General features: G+C 60.2%; 1 protein-coding gene across 9 annotated transcripts; it reads left to right on the plus strand.

Annotated features, from left to right (window-relative positions):
* The first annotated feature begins 65 nt into the window (after positions 1–65).
* PLCD3 (phospholipase C delta 3) lies at positions 66–18,378 on the plus strand. Of its 9 annotated transcripts, XM_045814188.2 has the most exons (16): positions 75–398; positions 3,684–3,803; positions 9,075–9,236; positions 9,337–9,565; positions 9,818–9,947; positions 10,859–11,087; positions 11,535–11,736; positions 11,897–12,041; positions 12,869–13,021; positions 14,514–14,651; positions 14,772–14,922; positions 15,752–15,868; positions 16,517–16,683; positions 16,946–17,081; positions 17,156–17,305; positions 17,486–18,361. In XM_045814188.2, exons 1-16 carry the CDS (start codon positions 260–262, stop codon positions 17,572–17,574), a joined length of 2,457 nt encoding a protein of 818 aa, XP_045670144.1. In that variant the 5' UTR covers positions 75–259; the 3' UTR covers positions 17,575–18,361. The 9 variants fall into 9 exon arrangements, 7 of the variants coding, with proteins under 7 accessions (XP_045670140.1, XP_045670142.1, XP_045670139.1 ...); XM_045814184.2 differs by having other exon boundaries at positions 71–398; positions 9,337–9,947; positions 11,595–11,736; positions 17,486–18,372; XM_045814183.2 differs by having other exon boundaries at positions 72–398; positions 9,337–9,947; positions 17,486–18,370.
* The last annotated feature ends 710 nt before the right edge of the window (positions 18,379–19,088 follow it).

The following is a 19,088-nucleotide window of genomic DNA, read 5'->3' on the forward strand; positions in this document are numbered from 1 at the left end:
GACACACCTCCCCGCCACCGCCTCGCACTTCCCCCGGCGCCGTCCTCAGCCCCGCCCCCTCCCTCCCGGTCCCTCCTTCTCCCGACCTCATCCCTCCCTCTCTCCCTGTTCCCGACACCTCCTCTCCCCGACTCCCTCCGGGCGCCGCTAAGTTTCTCCGCTCCGGACCGCGCGCAGAGCCGGGGCCGGGCCGGAGCCGCGTCCCCGCTGCCTTGACCCCGCGCGCAGACCCCGGGCCCGGCCCCGGCCCCACCGAGCCATGCTGTGCGGCCGCTGGCGGAGCTGCCGCCGCCGGCCTGAGGAGCCCCCGCTGCCGGCCCAGGTCGCGACGCCCGTCGCGCTCGTGCCCCCGGACGGCGGCAGCAGGAGGCCCGGGCTGCGGGCGCTGAAGAAGATGGGTCAGTGACCGACGGGGGCGGCTCGGGGTGGGCGCGGGCTGTCCCGGGGGGCCGCCTGGGACGGCGGGGGTGTGCGGGCCAGCCGTCGTGGGCTTCCCAGGCTGCGAAGGTCGGAATGCCATCACCGTTCCGGCTGGGGGTCGCACCTGCGGTCACCCGACGTTCCGGGGCCGAGCGAGGCGCGCGGGTGGCCTTTGCTTCCCACCAGGAGGCGCCCGCGGGGTGTGCTGGAGTGGGCGTTTGGGCGCGGGGCGCGGATTCGGGTCCCGGAGGATCTGGTGAATAGAGTAGGAGAGACAGCCTCGGGGTGTCCCTTACCCGCCTCCCCAGCACCCCGTGCCTTCTAGGGTCCGCGGGCACCCCGGGCCTCCTGGGTTCTTGGCCGCCCTTGGGGGGTTGGGCAGGGGAGCTGTGGAAGAGGCCGGCCTCTCAAGCCAGTCCTCCAGCCCCGCAGGCCCACAGGGGTTGCAGCAGCCACGCAGCACTGGTAGGACTGGTCGAACTGGTGAGAATACTGTCCTTGGAGTCAGAAAGGCAGAGTTCCCGTCTCAGGTTTGGGGGGAGTGACTGCGGGGAAGGAATGTAACCGTGGCTTATTGGCATCTCCCAGAGACCCGCCGCACTGGTTAGTTACACAGGTGGCCTCACTCAGTCTTCCTCGCTCTCCCGAGAGGTACCTGGTATAATTCCCATTTCACAGATAGGAAACTGACTCAGAGAAGTCGAAGAATTTGTCGATAGCCACACAGTTAGTTAAAGGGCAAAGGCTGGCATGGAGGCTGTGCGCAGCCACCCTGTGGCGGGGACACCCTCAGAGCCTGGGCAAAGTGTGACCAACTGGCTGGTTAAGTGGCTTGAATGCGGGGCGGGGAGGGTGTGCGAGTATTTTAGAAAACGTAGGTACCATGAAACTGAAATGGTGTATTGGAACTGCCGTTGGTAAATAGTTAATGATGGAGAGTTGGGTGTGGGGCTGGGGGAACAGGGCAGGGCTGCCCAGGAGAACAGTGTGAATCTTGGGCAGAATTCAGGGGTGCCGATTGCCAGTCTTGCCTTCTCTTTGTCACTGCCCCCTCCCCCATTCTTGCTTCTTCCTCCTGTCACTCATGGATCTGAATTGATTGAGCTCTATGTTCTGAGCACTGAACCTGGCACTCTCCTTAGGAAGACATAAGACACATGATCTCTGCCTTACCCTCCAATCATTCATGCATTCAGCAGACATTTATTGAGTGCCTATACTATGCTCTGTCCTGGGATTCAGCAACAAATAAGAGTTCTGGCCCTTTAGAGAGTGGAGGCATCAGCAAGGAGGTCAGACAATGAGGCAAAGAAACAGTACTAGGAAGGGAGGGGGCAAATCAGATGCTGGGGAGCCAGCGAGGGCCCTGGCTGCACCCCAGAGCCAGAGGGAGACTGGAGCTATGCACGATGCACGGGAGCGAGGCAGGTGGGGGCCAGATCCTCAAGGCCTCCTCTTATAGAGATATGGACTTGCCCTGGGGGCAGCAGGAGCCCCAGAGGGTCTCAGGCAGGAGGAGGGAGGCCGAGGAATCAGTTGGTCAAGCTATGGTGGTGCTCAGACTTGGGCCAGCGCAGCCAAGCTGGATTCTAGAACCGCCTCGGAGGTGGGCTGGGCTGGACTCCACAGTCAGTGGGATCCGAAAGGTGTCTCTGGTGGGTGGCGGTGTCATTCTCTGGGCTAAGGAGCAGTGGTGCCTTGGGGAGAGGAGGATGGCCGTGGGGAGTTGAGGTGCCACCGAGACATCCAGGGCTGGTGTGGGGCCAGAGATGCAGTCCCTGGAGTCGGCCACTGCAGAGCGTGCGGGTGCTGTGGGAGGGCCGGGGTGCTGCCCTGGTGCCGTGCCGAGGGTGGGGCCACAGAGATGAATACCACAGCACTTTGCCCTCAGGGGAGCACACGGCAGGAGATAGTCGTAGAAGAGTAACCCATGGCATGAGGAAAACTGCGCGGGAGCTCAAGGCATCCCGTCCTAGTCCTAGTGACACTGTCAGGACCTGTGTAGGTGTCAGAATGTCACTTGGGCTGTCCTCCTGTCCCACCGCTGCCCTGTCCTGCTGAGTGACTGCCTAGAAAGGAATGTCCACCTTCTGGGGAATGCCCCTTCCCCAGGCCTCACTGACTCCAGGAACAGGGTGGAGACAAAGCCCGGGTGTCCTGGGGCCCAGGCCGGCAGGTGGTCAAGGCCAGGCCCACCACTCAGGGAGCTCCCCGCACCACAGCAGCCGCAGCTCCTCCCCAGAGGGCTCTCAGGGCTGCCCCTGTCACGGTCATGGCCACACCCCTTAGGCTAACAGACAACAGATTTTATTTCAGTTCAAGAGACTAGGGCAGGGAGTGGCTCGGAGGTCAAAGGCTCAGAGGGGCCCAAGGGAAAGAAAGGGCTCTTTGGCCATGCTGAGAGGGAACTGGGACGATGGGAAGGAGGAAGGAGCACCGTTCCCTCACTGAGCATATGTGGAGCCTGGGGCCCTTCTCCTGTCCCTTCCCCCGGGGTGGCTGCAGGCTTAGCCTGTCCCTAGGAAGCCAGGGAATAGCTGGAGAGCTCCAGCTCAGTGAGCACCTGCCGAGCCAGACGGAGTGCTGAGCTTGCGTCTGCGGGGACCTACTTAATCCTTGGCACCCCCCGAGGAGAAGGTGCTGTTACTGGGGCACATCAGCCGGGGTGGGGGGTGAAGTCACCAGCCCGAGGCCTACACGGCTAAGGGGCAGCCGCCAAAGCCTAGGTTTCAATGATGGCTCTTTATTGCCAGAATTAATGAATACTAATTAACACCTTTATAACACAGAGCGAGGGCTTTTCACATATTAGCTCATTTACTGCTCACAGTTGTATGAGGTATGTGGTACCATTAGCTTCATCTTACAAATGAGAAAGTGAGATTCAGAGAGGTTCAACACTGGGAAGGAGCTGAGAGAGGATTTGAACCCAGACATCCGGCCCGGGGGCCAAGCTCCTATCACCTTGAGGGAGTGAGTGATTTGTGCCTGGACGTGGCCCGCGACTCCGCTCCCCCGCAGAGGCCCTGCCGGCCCCTAGGGGTGTCCTCATAGGCTTGCCACATAAAATACAGGATGCCCCGTTAAACGTAAGTTGCGAATCAACACAGATCATTTGGGACAAACTTATACTAAAACATTACTTGTTTATCTAAAATGTGAATTTAACTGGCACCCTGAATTTTACCTGACAGCCCTATCTCCCCAGAGCCCCTGTCTGCGCCCGCGCCCCTGACGCTCCGCCCTGCCCCTAATCCTCGCAGTGAGCAGAGCACTGAGTGGGCAGAATCCCGTTCCCTTTCCTCCCCGGCCTGCATGCACCACCAAGTGCCACAGGGGCCAGAGGGCTCTCCCCATGGCCTGCCCAGGATGTCTCCTGCAGGGTGAGTGGGGCTGCCGTGCGGGGAGTTGGCAGGTGGGGGTCCTGGCAGGTGCCTGGCCTGGTGGGAGGGAGAGCTGGGCGGCCGTCCGGGCTAAGCCGGGGCATGCCAGGCAGGACTACGGGGCTGGCCCTGTCATGCCTTGTGGCCTCCCTCACCTCTCTCCTTCTTCGGCTCTGGGGAGGCCCCCTCCTATGACCTCTGGCCCTGCCCGGAAGGGTGCTGCCATCTTCGGTCGCACTGTGTCTGGCCAGGGACAGGGGAAGCACCGCCTGCCTTTCCTGACTGTGTTGACTCTCCGAGGAATGTTATGGACTCTGGCGCTGAGCTCCACTGGGCCCTGGCGCTGGGTGTGGCGGCCGGCCCAGACCAGGGGGACACGCTTGGCACCTGAAGAGCTGGGGCTGCCTGCTGGCCAGAGGACTCGGGTGGGAAGGTGTTTGGGACCCCTCACCCTCCTGTGTTCCCTCCCAGAACCATCAGGAAAAGCTTCTCTTCCTCTCCTCCCCCACTTGGCATGAAGCTGTTCCCTGCATGTCTCACATTCCTGCTGGAGCCCCGTGTGCCCTTTGTGAGTGTGCCCTGGCCCAAAGCGCACACACACACACACACACACACACACACACACACCAGCGCACCCACCCTATGTGCACACACCCCCTACACACACCCTTGCTTGAGACTTGCTTCACGCCCTGCTGTCTACACTCGCGGTAACCACATGGCATACCCACCCTAGCCCCCACCGCTGGCCACCTCTGGCCTCTGCCCACCCACCACACGGCCCCAGCATCCTTCCTGGGCTTGGGGGACCCACGCTATTGTCGGCACACGCAGCTTGCCCTCTCATAATTCCAGTGGCCCATCTATGAAAAGGGAAGGGGGGTTGAGGATCAGAGATGGACCTGGCCTCCCCATCGCCCTTCCAGCTCTGCCACTGAAACGGCCTCCTGCCCCCGGCCTTGGCCACCAACACAGAACTGCTCAGGCCTCAGACCACACACAGACCAAACCGCCCAGGCTGAAGGTGATAGTGGGGAAACTGGGCTGTCCATTCCTCTCCTCCCCCAGCCCGTCTCTGGGGGCTGAGAAAAGAAGTTGGCCTAGAGAAGCTGTCTGAGCCCCAGCAGACGACACTGAACGGGGCTGGAGGAGGGCCCAGCTGGAGACCCCAAGACTGATGAGGACAGGTGCGTGGGAATACCTGGGACCCTCTTCCTGGACCGCTACCTCGCTTTATCATAGTTCAGTGAGTGCCCGCTGTGGGCCAGGCCCTACCCTGAGCGCACCTGCCCGTTAGCTCATTTGAGCCCCACACAGCCCTTTGGGGGGTTAGGCACCCCCAACTCTCAATGCATTCTGGCCCCACCACCTGCAGACCCAGGACCCTGGATAGGTTAGCTGCCCTGTGCCTCTCGAACAGCTTTATTGAGATATTAATTCATATATCATACAGTTCACCCGTTTAAAGCAGACTGTGGTTTCTGGACTATTATGTTACTAATTTTTTAAGTTGTGGTAAAAAATATATATATATATCATGAAATTGGCCATTCTCACCTTCTGGCAGTGGCTGATTCGGTGGCATTAATTACACGCACAGTGCTATGCATCCACAATGTTGGGCTAGTTCCAAAACTTTTCCATTACCCTAAACAAACAAACAACAACCCCTCTGTAGCCAATAACCAGTAATTTGCCTGTTCCTCCCTTCCCGTAGGCTCTGGTAACCTCTAATTACACGCTGTCTCTGAATTTTTTTTTATTGAGGTGTATGGGGCATATAATCGGTCCCGATGAATTTGACTACTCTAGACACTGCATATAAATGGAATCATACAATTATCTGTCCTTTTACGACTGGCTTTATTTCGCTTAGCAAAATGTTGTCAAGGTTCATTCATGTAGCCTAGACCAAAGATCCCTCCTCTTTACGGCTGAATAATATTCTACTGTAGGTCTATACCTGCTTTTGCTTCTCCATTCATCTGTTGATGGACATGTGGGTGGTTTCTATCTTTTGCCTTTGGTTCATCCTCAGTTTTACTGCTGCTGTTTCATGATCGTTGCCCCTCTGTTCAGTCAAGGTGGCCCCGGCACTGGCCCAGCCCAGCTCCACGTTCAAGGCAGAGACGTTTAGATAGAGAACCCACAGAAAGCACAAGAGGCGGACAGCTTGCACACCTGCTGCAAGCAGGTCGGAATGCGGTTGAGGAAGCATCTGTGGGTTTGGGCCCTGGCAGGACCTATAAATGGTGACTGGGTGCCTGGGCAGAGAGCCAGGTGCCTCCCAGCACCACTGCCCAGGGCCTGGGCCCTCCTCCAGACCTCACCCCCTTACCTCAATTGGTCCCGCCCTTCCTGTCTGGAACCCTAATCCCTTCCCTACCCCAGGGCTCAGAAGCTGAAGCAATGGGGAAATAGTGTCACCTGCCCAGGGACTCAGCACCTGACTCAGCCTGGTATTGAACTCTCATTCTGTTTGGCTTTTCCAATGGATGTGTGTGTGGGAGGCAGTGTAGTCCAAGGAGCAGTGCGATCCAGAGGCCAGTGCCAGTTGGGCGGGCAGACTGGAATGTCACCTTTTCCCCCAACAGGCTCCTGGGGAGCTAAGGATCAGGGGCATGGGCCCCCTCAACATGGGAACCTGTCCCGGGGTGGGGGGGGCGCTGAGCAGAAGTTCAGGCTCCCCGTCGATGTCCTGTTTGCAGAAGACTCTGGACAAAGCAGGCCCTCGGTGACTCACCTCCATTTCCGGCCTTAGTCATTCGTCAGCCCCCCTTCTCCCCCCACCCTCCCCAGCTACGGGCTTGGCAACAGAGGGCTGGCAGGGTCAGGGGAGGTGGCCCCGGATGCAGAGCCTGGTTGTCATGGGAACAACGGGTTCCTTTCCCACAACTGAGGAGGCAGAGGAGGGGTGGGCATGCAGTGGCACTGCAGGTAACCCCGAATGTTCTGCCCCCCAACCCATTGCTTCTCCAGCTGAGGAAGTTCAGAAGTTGCCCAGATGTGGGTGCGGAGGACTGAGGGTCTGGTGAGTCTCTTGGCCTGGTGCGTGCCACGTTCTAGCTCTTTGTCTGGAAAGAGGAGGGTTCCACCTCCCCTTCCTAGCCAGGGGGCACTGAATGGGCGCTGACCCAGGAGGCCGGTCTGAATCCTGAGAGTCCCTTTGGAGCCATTAGAGGCACAGGCTAGCTCCAAGGGGGCCTGAGGCTCCTCCGGATGGCAGGTCTCTCCTCCTGGCCCCGAGACCCTGATTTTCGATCACGATCACCCCTGAAGTCACAGCAGAGGTTTTTACACATTGATACCCAAGTCCCAACCCAAACCTCCTGGACGGGACTCTCTGGGCTGTGGGGTTTGCAACCTTCTCCAGGTGATTCTGAGCACAGCCGAGGTTCAGAAACCCTGGTCCACAAGGAAAGGACAGATAGGGTAGGGCTGGGGGTACAGTGTGCTTACTTCCCCAGTTGTCAGTGCATCTGCTGACGGGGCTCGTCCTCCCCGATCGGAAAACCCTGCCTGCGAACCTGGCTCTGGGATGAGCACTGAGGTGTGGATATAAGACTTTGTCCCTGTCCTTGGGTTTATTAAAGTTTGCCAAAATTACAATTTAGGTGGGGTGTTGTAGTTACGGTAAAAAGTGCTGTTGGTGATCAGGGAGGGAGAATGCCCATTTGAGGACAAATCAAGGAAGGCTTCCTGGAGGAGATGGTGTGTGAGCTGGTCCTTGAAGGAGTCCTGTGTGAGGAAGAGAAATAAGAAGGATCCTACAACGGCTCCCAGAGAGAATGAAATAAGGCCCAGGGATTTAGACTTGGTTCCATAGGTCAGAGTTCACAACAAACAGGGGACTTGGGGCCACAAAGCCTAACGCCAAACCCAATACTGGCGGCTTGTTAAAATAAAGGGAGGAAGAGACACCCACTGTCCTGTTTCATTTGGCCCACACAGTGGTGTTTTCGGGAGGGTTTTGTTTCAATTTGATTTAGTTGCCAACATTGAAAAATCGGAAGTCTTCACATAGAAATCCAGCTTCCTGTTCTCTGGAAACTCTGGGCCCTCATTCGCTCCTGGCTGCCCTCCTCCTTCCAAAGGGCATGGATCCTCCAGTTTGCCGGGTTCCCACTCTTTCTGTTGTCCCTGGCTTACAAACCTCTGGTATTGACCTGCAGCGTGACAAAGGAGAGCAGAAGGCGGCACCACCAGGACAGGCGGCATCTTCACTGAAGTTTGGATTTTGTCGCGCGTGCTCCTGCGGTCTTCACATAGGGCCCAGGGCAGTCTCGGGTTACTGCCACCAAGGGCCTGTGACTCAGAAGTGACGGAGTTGGGATTTGCCTCCCCAGACCCCTAAACTTAAATTCTGCACCCCCCCCCCCACCATGAGAGCAAGGGGAAGAGACAGAGGAGCCGAAGGGTTCGGTGTCATGGCCATGGGTACAGGTGCTGGAGCCTGCCTGCCAGGGTTCGGCCACTTTGTAGCCATGCCATTCTAGCAAGTTCCTTAAGCTTGTCTGTACTTGTTTTCTCGTGTGTTCACGGGTAGGGGCTGGCATGCGGTAGAGGTTTTGAAAGCATTTCTTCTTACTAAGGAAGGTGGGCACTGTGGAGAGCAGATGTGGGGTTAGGTGGGATCGTGATAGTGGCTGGGCACGGGGGAGTGCCAGGTGTCACAGGAGACCGTGCTTTCAGCTGGACACAAAGAGGACACCTGGATATCAGCCCCAGGCTGGCTTTGGCAGGGCTGGTCCTGGAATCCTTGGCCTGTGACCCTGGAGCCAGAGTGGCCTCTGCTGTCCTCCCTTGTCTTGGAGAAAGCAGAGGTGAGCAGCTCGGATTGCAGCAAGAGAGATTTAGGTTAGATAGTGAGACTCCCTGCTTGATGTCAGGGTTTCACAGCAACGGAAAAGGCTGTTGGTGGCAGATTCTGGTCTTGAGGTCTGAAGACCTGGATGGAAGGGAGTGTCAGAGGGTGACCTTTAGGGGGGCCTCAGTGCCCTGAGCCGCTTGAGGGATCGCTTTGCTCTAAGGGCCTCTGGAGGCAGCTCCTTGACCAAGACCGGAGGTCCTGGCGCCCTCCCCAGGCAGGGCTTGGGTGGGACACACCAAGCGAGGCCTTGGGGCTGAGGAGCCTAAGGCCAAATCCAGGACCGAGGACCTGTTGCGCTAAGGAGAGGAAGGGTGGCCGGTGAGGGCTGCCAGCTGGGAAGAGGGTGGAGGGGGCGAGGGGCAAGGCCAGCCCCGACGCCCTCCGGCCTCCCGCCCCCGCAGGCCTGACGGAGGACGAGGACGTGCGCGCCATGCTGCGGGGCTCCCGGCTCTGCAAGATCCGCTCGCGGACGTGGCACAAGGAGCGGCTGTACCGGCTGCAGGAGGACGGCCTGAGCGTGTGGTTCCAGCGGCGCATCCCGCGCGCGCCGTCGCAGCACATCTGTGAGCCGGGGCGCGCGGGGCGCGGGGCGGGCTGTGGCGACAGCGGCCCGGGGACAGCGGCGCCGACCCTGACCCGTCCCCGGCACCCCCACCCCCGCAGTCTTCGTGCAGCACATCGAGGCCGTCCGCGAGGGCCACCAGTCCGAGGGCCTGCGGCGCTTCGGGGGCGCCTTCCCGCCGGCACGCTGCCTCACCATCGCCTTCAAGGGCCGCCGCAAGAACTTGGACCTGGCGGCCGCCACGGCCGAGGAGGCGCAGTGCTGGGTGCGCGGCCTCGCCAAGCTGCGCGCGCGCCTCGACGCCATGAGCCAGCGTGAGCGCCTCGACCAATATCCTGCCGGGTGCCGGGGTGGCGGGAGGGAGGACCCGACCTTGGGGACCCGCGGGCCGAGCCAGAGCCCCTGGTGGCGACGCGGCCTCCCGCGTCGGGGGAGCCCGGTCCTGGCCCCGTGGGGGCCGCGGGCCGAGGGAAGTACAGCCCCTAGACCCGGGGGCACCCCCCGCGGGGGCGTCCCTGGCCGGCACCTGTGGGGGGAGGGGCGGCGCCCAGGCTGTCGCGGCCGTTTCCTGAGCGCCCACACCTGGATCCACGCCTACCTGCACCGCGCCGACTCGGACCAGGACAGTAAGATGAGCTTCAAGGAGATTAAGAACCTGCTCAGGATGGTCAACGTGGACATGAACGACATGTACGCCTACCGCCTCTTCAAGGTGGGCCCCTGCCCCGCTCTGAGCCCCGTCGCACCCGCGGGCCTCGCCCCAGCCTCTGGGGACAGAGGGGCCTCTCCCTGCGGAAAGGCCACATCTGGGCCTAGTGAGCCTTTTGCGCCCCCGTGAAGGCGCTGGGCCACGATGGGCCCGCCGTCCCAGGACTTCTTTCCTCACCCTCAGGCAGAGCCCAGGGTCGGGGAGGACCCTCCCGCTCCCCCAGAGTGAGCCTCAAAGCTGTGCTTTTCATCTCCCTGAGTCTGCAAGCCCCGGTGACCGCGCACGGGCGTGCAGGCAGGAGTCAGCTCATGGGCTTACATGCACACCCTCCTCCACGGTGACACACGGGGCACCCCCCCCGGGTGACCGTAGACACCCCACATGTGGGAGCACTGACGGGGGCTCACGGGGGTCTGCTTGGCATCGGGTCGGAGCCCGTAGCAGACACCTATGTGGGTGGTGACTGTCTGACCCGCCTGCGATGCGGAAAGACGCGGGAGCCGGGGCGCCTGTCCACCTGGGCCCACAGCTCCACAGGACTACTCCCTGTGAGTTCAGTTATTTGTGGCTCACTGACCCTGGGTGTGGATTTGGGGACAGAACGGTGGCACTTCGTACACATGGGAGCAGGGCGCCCCTGGGTCACTGCTCTTCCTCCCACATCTTGATTTTCGGGGGCAGGTCATGGTGCAGGGGGACAGGTGCTAAAGCCAGGAGACCTTCCTTAGAATCCCAGCCCTGCAGAGTTCCAGCTGGGTGAGCTTGTGTGACACCTGGAGGCTCCTCGCTAGCTCCCAGTTTCTCTGCCTGGGAACCGGGGGACCCCTGCCTGCCCAGCGTGGTCGATGTCGGATGCATCGGTGCGGGCCGGCTTTCCCAGGGTGTCCTCTGAGCTGCTCTGTGCTGCCTTCCAGGAGTGCGACCACTCCAACAATGAGCGGCTGGAGGGGGCTGAGATTGAGGAGTTTCTGCGGCGGCTGCTGAAACGCCCTGAGCTGGAGGAGATCTTCCATCGGTACTCTGGCGAGGACCGCGTGCTGAGCGCCCCGGAGCTGCTGGAGTTCCTGGAGGACCAGGGCGAGGACGGGGTCACGCTGGCTCACGCCCAGAAGCTCATCCACACCTATGAGCTCAACGAGACAGGTGGGGGTCTGACAGACGGGGTTGGGGTCCACGCGGCCCTGTCTCGGCATTTGACAGGTCCGGGCTTCCAGCTAAGGGGGCTCCGCGATTCCCGGCTGTGGGTGCCCCCTCGGGCAGGTTACCTTGCCTCTCGGAGACTCCGCTGCCCCATCTGTAACATGACATGGTAGCGTAGCTGCCTCACAGGGTGTGGCCGATGACATGACTTATGGGGGCGCCTGGCTGGCTCAGTGGGTAGAGTGTGTGACTCTTGATCTTGGGGTCGTGAGTTCGAACCCCACGCTGGGTATAGATTCACTTAAAAAAAATAAATGGCATAACTTAAGTAGAGGCCAGTCAGTAGATAGGTGCTCATTATTACTAAGCTGAGTGAGCTTTGGGGGCCCGTGGGGCCACACGTGGGGGTTCTCCCGGTGGCCTGACGCTCTCCCCTGCCGCTCCTTGCAGCCAAGCAGCATGAGCTGATGACACTGGATGGCTTCATGATGTACCTGTTGTCACCCGAAGGGGCTGCCCTGGACCCGGCCCACACATGCGTGTTCCAGGACATGGACCAGCCCCTCCCCCACTACTTCATCTCCTCCTCACACAACACCTATCTGACCGACTCTCAGATCGGGGGGCTCAGCAGCACCGAGGCCTATGTCAGGTACCGCAGCGGGGGATGATCGGGGTGAACACATCTGGAAGCCCAGCTCGGGGTTGCTGTGGGCTTCCTGAGCGGGGGGCGGCTACCTGGCTCAGCCCGTCCATTGCTCTGCTCTGTGGCTCCCACATGACACCTCGCCCGCCCATCGGTCTGTCCGCAGGGCCTTTGCCCAGGGATGCCGTTGTGTGGAGCTGGACTGCTGGGAGGGGCCAGGAGGGGAGCCCATCATCTATCACGGCCACACGCTCACCTCTAAGATCCTCTTCCGAGACGTGGTCCAGACCGTGCGCGACCACGCCTTCACTGTGAGCTCCCAGGACCCCTGTGCCCAGCCCCAGAGCCTCCCCCCGTGACCCCAGCATCCTCTGTCCTTCCAGAAGAACCCACCCACCCCCCCCATCCCCGTCCAGAGAATCGCTCACTCACCAAGTGCTGATGGGACACCTGGCCGATGGGGTAGAAGAAAGCTGAGCGAGAGGCTCCCTTCCTCCATCCTCATGTTCAGTAAATGCCGTAAAATCACAAAATGTCCAGAAGAAAACCTTGGGGGTAGGGAAGGACGTTTTAATCATGACTCCCAAGGAGAAAGCCACGAAAGAGAAGTTCAGCATGGAGTCTGCATAAGATTGCAACTTCTGTTAAGCTATACACAAATCTTTTTTTTTTTTATATTTCATGTATTTATTTGCCAGAGAGAGAGCCCAAGAGCGAGAGCAAGAGAACACATACGCGGGGTGGGGGGGAGGCAGACAGAGGGAGACGCAAACTCCCCGCTGAGCAAGGAGCCCGAAGTGAGACTCGATCCCAAGACCCTGGGATCATGACCCGAGCCGAAGGCAGACGCTTACCAACTGAGCCACCCAGCTGCCCGTATAAAGGGCTTTTATAAAACAAAACCACTCCTGCAGCTGCCCTCAGCTTCCCAGACGTTCCACCCTTTCCCTGAGACCCCAGATCTGACCTCTGTCCCCCCACGGACACACTGGCCCCACAGCATGTCCCACGTTCCACCTGCTCAGCCCCCCAGAGTGCCTTTGCCTGCCCGTCCTGAAGGGGGTTGGGGGCCAGGTGTAGTGGGGTCCTGGTAGGGGAAGGGGGAAGTGGCTCTGAGTTGCTGCCCCTCCCCCCACAGCTGTCCCCATACCCTGTCATCCTGTCCCTCGAGAACCACTGTGGGCTGGAGCAGCAGGCTGTCATGGCCCGCCACCTTCGCACCATCCTGGGGGATGCACTGGTGACAGAAGCGCTGGGCGCCCAGACCCCTGAGGAGTTGCCATCCCCGGAGGTACGAGTGCCCCGGACTCTCAGCCTGGGCGGGGGAGGATCCGGCTGCACACCACCATCCACCCCTGCTCTACCCCTTCCGCAGGTCAGGACCCCTTACATCTCTCTGCCTCAGCCTCCCCCTGCGTTCATCTGACTTCTGCAGCCCCATGGTCTTGTCTCTCCTACCCACCCGTCTTGCTTAGACCCACCCCGCCCTATTCAGGGCCTCCCATGCCCTGCCCCGCACCGCCCCGCTCTGCCGCCCTGCTACAGAGTCCCCGCAAACTCAGCCTGTCCCACCTCCAAGGCCTTGGTTGGGGCGTCTTCACCTGAAGCTCCCTTCCCAGCCATCACCCTTGCCAAGCGCCTCCTGCTTAGAATTCTAGCTCAGCATAAACCACCCCTTCCTGCGGTCCGAGGAACTTCCTTTGCTCTCTGGCCTGGGGTGCTTCTTCCTTCCAAACCCCGGAACACTTTATCTGCCTCCTCAGGACATTTGTGTTTTTCCGGCTCCTTGAGAAAACTTTCCTCCTACTCTCAATCCAAATGTGCGGAGAATGTTGGCTCACCTCTGGGTGTGTGTGTGATTTAATTTTTTTTTTTTAAGATTTTATTTATTTATTTAACACAGATAGAGACAGCCAGCGAGAGAGGGAACACAAGCAGGGGGAGTGGGAGAGGAAGAAGCAGGCTCCTAGCGGAGGAGCCTGATGTGGGGCTCGATCCCATAACGCTGGGGCAGACGCTTAACCGCTGTGCCACCCAGGCGCCCCTAATTTTTTTTTTTTATCAGCATGAAACAAACGGTTAAAAAAAATCGAGCTATACAAAAGTGTATACAGTGAAAAACGGGTTTTTGTCCTGTTTCACAGGAAGTAACCATCTTTAAGTTTCTTGTGCGTCTTTCCAGAATGTTCCCATGGGTATATACCTATGTGCAGAGCTATCTTCTCTTTCAAATGCTACACAAGGAAGATCATGTGATTACATGTTCTACAGTCCCTTTTTCCTTTCTTTTTTTTTTTTTTTAAGATTTTATTTATTCGACAGAGATAGAGACAGCCAGCGAGAGAGGGAACACAAGCAGGGGGAGCGGGAGAGGAAGAAGCAGGCTCCTAGCGGAGGAGCCTGACGTGGGGCTCGATCCCATAACCGGGATCAGCCGGGATCACGCCCTGAGCCGAAGGCAGACGCTTAACCGCTGTGCCACCCAGGCGCCCCATACAGTCCCTTTTTTCACGGGCGATCTTTTTGGAAGAGAGCTCCTTCTCTTTCGGTCCCGAGCTGTGTTATTCACTGGAAAGGCTGCCGTGTGGTATTCTGTTTGGGGGACCTCCCTAGCCAGTCCCCTGTTGATGGCTCTATACGTTGTTTCCCATTTTTTCCTATTAGAAGCAACCCTCATCTTTGCTTGGCCTTTCCTGCTCCCCCCAGTCAGCCCCTCACATAGTGGTGGTTGTATGACTGACAGGGGCAAGAGGGCATAATCCTTCCATATGGGGCCCCTACAGCAGCTGAAGGGCCGGGTCCTGGTGAAGGGGAAGAAGCTGCCAGCTGCTCGGAGCGAGGATGGTCGAATTCTGTCCGACCAGGAGGAGGAAGAGGAAGAGGAGGAAGAGGAGGCGGAGGCCGCAGAACAGAGGCGGCGGGTGAGTGGGACGACCCGGCCAGCCCGGCGGGGGTGGGAGGAGCTGCTCTGGGAGGGGAAGGAAGCTGGAAGGACAGAGGGGGCTGGCGCCGGTGGACCCCCTCTGAGGCTCATCTCCCAGGCCAAGCAGATCTCCCCCGAGCTGTCGGCCCTGGTCGTGTACTGCTGTGCCACCCGCCTGCGGACCCTGCACCCCAACCCGGTGCCGCCCCAGCCCTGCCAGGTCAGCTCCCTCAACGAGCGCAAGGCCAAGAAGCTCATCCGAGAGGCAGGTAGGAGCTGAGACATCAGGCATCGGGGGGCCGGAGGCGCCGTGGAGGCCTGCAGGCTCCTGGTGGGGGGGGCATCCTTAAGTTGGTCTGGAAAGGAGACTAAGAGGATTTCAGGGCCAGTGAAGGGGTCAGGAGGTCCCCAGTTTGGGGCTCAGGGGATGAGCGCCCGGCACATGCCCAGCACCAGGCCAGCATCGAGGGAGGAAAGAGGGTCCAGGGAGGAGGGAGGCTGCCGCCTGTCAAGCCTAGTGGCAGGGTCAGACATAAGTGGGAGAGGTGGTGCAGGGTGACCAGTGGGCCGTGGTGGGGACTGGGGGAGCCCAGCAGAGGGTGTGAGATCAGGGAAGGACTCTGGAGCAGGGGATGCCTGCAAAGACCCCAGACCAAAGGATGGGGTGGGAGCAGCCAGGTGAAGAAGGGCAAAGGGTTTGCAGGCTGGAGGAGCAGGTTGGACGAAGGCCTGGAGGCATGGCAAGCGGGAAGAGTCCTGGGGACCCACAGTGCGCTGGAGGAGTGCATGGGGGAGGCCGGACGAGAGCCAGATGTCAGCCTGTGGCCCCCTGTTCCAGGCACTGAGTTGGGGGGGGATGCGGGGATTTAGGGCTGAAATGCAGTGCAAGGGTGTGGAAGGGGGACCTTGGCCCTCTCTGGGCTTCAGTAACCTCCTCTGAGAGGTCCTTTCAGCCCTGGGGCAGGGGGATCTGGGGGCAGGGGAGTTCAGCCTGTTCCCAGCTTGTCCCTGGAGTTGGGGCAGGGGAAGTTACAGGCCCTGACACTGGGTGAGGGACACCCTAGGGGCCGTCACAGTCCTGCCCCAACTCTCCCCCAGGGAACAGCTTTGTCAGGCACAATGCCCGTCAACTGACCCGCGTCTACCCTCTGGGGCTGCGGATGAACTCGGCCAACTACAGCCCCCAGGAGATGTGGAACTCAGGCTGTCAGCTGGGTGAGTGGGGCAGCAGGAGCAGGGACTGGCAGGCCGTGTGGGGGCGGCCTCCAGGGAACCGTGAGAGGTCTGGGCAGGGATGGGGCCGTACAGCTTTCCAGAAGGTGGAAAAATGCGTTTTCTTGGTAATAACAATTATTAGAATAATTGTCAGGAAAATAAGTGGGCAAACAAATCAGACTTGTTTCTTCATAACTGTAAAAGTCTGACATTTTTTGTGAAGACAAAAGTTCAAAACCTCTACTCCCATGTGCCCCCTGACACACACACACACACACACACACACACACACACACACACACCCCTGGCAGTCCCACTGAATCAACACTAACAAGAGTGGGCTCTGGAGGGATGCTGAGCCCCAACAAAGGAGCAAAGGAGGGGACTGTGGTCCCCTTGAGGGCAGATGTGGAAACTGCAGGCTTCCTGGGGCCCTACTCTGCCCTGGGCCTGTGCCCAGCTGCACCCTCTGGCCTGGAGGGATACCAGGGATAACGTGCAGGTGACAATGGGGGCTGGGTCCCTTGGCTGCCACGATGCCAAGAGGCACCCCCTAAGCCCTGGTGGGGGTGGGCCGTGAGACCCTGAAACGGAGTGGTGAGAGGAGGGCCACTAAGAGCCCCTGCCCTGACTCCACTATGTCCACAGTGGCCTTGAACTTCCAGACACCGGGCTACGAGATGGACCTCAATGCCGGGCGCTTTCTCGTCAACGGGCAGTGCGGCTACATCCTGAAACCCGCCTGCCTGCGGCAGCCCGACACAACTTTTGACCCTGAGTGCCCTGGCCCCCCCAGAACGACTCTCACCATCCAGGTCAGCAGCCTGGACCAGGCCCGACCCCGGGGTCACAGCTAGTTTTGGAGAGATCGTCTGCAGGGCACCAGGCTTTAGTACCAGACGGAGGAGGCCTGGGGACGGCTTGGGGTGAGGGCAGTCCGAGTCTCGATCCCGTGCGGGGAGGGTCCGGGTGAGTGCTGAGGGCAAGGGACTTCCTGCCCTAAGAGGGGGGCAGGCAGGCGTGGGGGGCCCGGGGGCCCACGGGGGCCAGACCGAAGCTCCCCTTCATCCCCTGCAGGTGCTGACGGCACAGCAGCTTCCCAAGCTGAACACTGAGAAGCCGAACTCCATCGTGGACCCCCTGGTGCGTGTAGAGATCCATGGGGTGCCCGCGGACTGTGCTCGAAAGGAGACCAACTACGTGCTCAACAACGGTGGGTGGGCGCGCTGGAGGCAGTGGGGGGGCCTGGGGCCCGGCTGGCTCTTGACTGCCCTGCCTGCTCCCTAGGCTTCAACCCCCGCTGGGGGCAGACCCTGCAGTTCCAGCTGCGGGCTCCGGAGCTGGTGCTGGTCCGCTTTGTGGTGGAAGATTATGACACCACCTCCCCCAATGACTTTGTGGGCCAGTTTACGCTGCCTCTCAACAGCCTGAAGCAAGGTTGGCGGGGATGGAAGGGACGGGGTCTGCACCTCCAGGACCCTATTTACCTGGGCTTTGGATGTCCTCCGAGAGCTTGCCCTGAGCCCGGGGCGGGGGGGGAGGTGGTTTGCACCCCCTCGGTCCTGGCCCTGCAGGGTCGGGGGCAGAGAACCTGACCTGTGGCTACACTCCCCACAGGTTACCGCCACATCCACCTGCTTTCCAAGGACGGGGCCTCACTGTCGCCAGCCACGCTCTTCGTCCACATCCGTGTCCAGCGCTTCTGAGGGCAGGACTGACCCACGCTGGGGTTCCTGGGGCGCCGGGCTGCAACCCGCCACAGAAGCTCTCACCTCCTCTGGAGCTGTGGGATGGAGGGAGGCCCAGCCCCTCGGGCCTGCACGCTTTGCCCATTCCACTCTGGTCTCAGCAGGGTGCTGGGGGCTGCTTTGGTCCCCTCTGAGAACAGGCCATTGCTCTTTTCCCTGTGACCCTGGGGCCTTGCAATGGCCCAGCTCCTCCGATTCTTGGCCCACTCCCTCCTTGTGGCTCATGAAGAGCCAGGCCTGTTGCTGCCAGATTTGGGGAGAACCTGTAAGCCTTCAGCTCTTCTCTGCCCCCCAGGGGGGCCGTCCCCGCCTCCTCCTCCCAAAGTAGTCCAGCCCCCTCCTTGCCCCCACCCCACCCCAGGCATTAGCCACCCCCCAAGGCCCTCCCCTCACGAGGCTTTCCTGGGCTCCTCCCTGGAGCTCGTGAACTCGAGCTCCTGTTCCAAGTAAGCCTGGGAGTAGGTTTTAACTTGTGCCATAGAAGGCCCAGGAGAGGACAGAACAAGACTATTGATTTTAAAAAAATCTTCAAGAAGCCAGTTTATTTTACGATTGCCGTATCCGGAGCACGTCTGAACTCATACCCACAGGCCCCTGAGGAGGGATGAGGGCAGAGTCTCTTGGGCCGCCTCCCCCTCACCCGTAGGGCTTGAATTTGTCTAAGCCAGCCAGAGAGTGGGGGTGGGGGGGCGGAGGAGAGGCCCCAGCTCAAAATAGCCTGACCCCTCCTCTTGACTTAGAGCTGCTTCCAGCATCAGGAGACCGTAGGGACACCAACTCACAAGCTCCCCCTGCCCCTTCCCCATGAAGGGCCTTGAACGGGGAGGGGGCAGGTGGCGGGGCCGGGGTGGGGGGGGGGAGCGGTTTCTGCCAGGGAAGAACTGTTATGGCCCTGAAACGGGATGGGGACGGGACTCTGAGGGATCTCACACAGACCCCCGTTTTCTGGGTTCAGCTGTATCTGCGGCCCCTGTCTGTTCAGATGAATCCGAGACTTGGGGCTCAGAATCCAGCCCGCTGCTCTGGGCCGCTCTGGGAGAGTGTGCCAAGACGCCAGATGGCAGAATCCAGAGGAGACCTGCCGGGAAGGGGACTTCCTGGGCTTCGGTGTGGAGCCTTGGCATTTTGGGTTCCATCAGGCAAAAGCACCAACACGGAACCAGGGCAGAGCTTGAGGGTGGTTTCCGGCTTGGGGGGGTGCCGGGCTAGGGCTTGCATGGGCCCCACGGACCCCGGCTGGGCCGTCTCACCTTCCTGCAGGACCTGATGCAGGACGTGAGCGCCTCCCCCTGCTCTCCGCACCTGCTGAGAGCGGCGTCTGGTTCTGAATTCACGCGTCTGAAAGGGGATGCTCACACTCTGAAGGGGCTCAGAAGCTTCCCTCCACAGGAACCACAAAGGAATGGGCCAGGCAGCCCAGACACCTGGTTCCCAGGGCTCTCAGCAGGCCAGGCAGCCGAGCAGCAGGCCCG

The sequence above is a fragment of the Ursus americanus genome, chromosome 23, assembly GCF_024610735.1.
Source record: "Ursus americanus isolate L20-20 chromosome 23, mUrsAme1.1.p, whole genome shotgun sequence".
NCBI classification, from domain to species: domain Eukaryota; kingdom Metazoa; phylum Chordata; class Mammalia; order Carnivora; family Ursidae; genus Ursus; species Ursus americanus.

Bases quoted from the DNA above. Each gene is read 5' to 3' on its own strand.
- PLCD3 (XM_045814183.2), top strand. From the start codon at position 260: ATGCTGTGCGGCCGCTGGCGGAGCTGCCGCCGCCGGCCTGAGGAGCCC. The intron at 3,804-9,074 runs GTGAGTGGGGCT...CCGCCCCCGCAG, and splicing joins CCCAGGATGTCTCCTGCAGG to GCCTGACGGAGGACGAGGAC. The intron at 17,082-17,155 runs GTGGGTGGGCGC...CCTGCTCCCTAG, and splicing joins CAACTACGTGCTCAACAACG to GCTTCAACCCCCGCTGGGGG.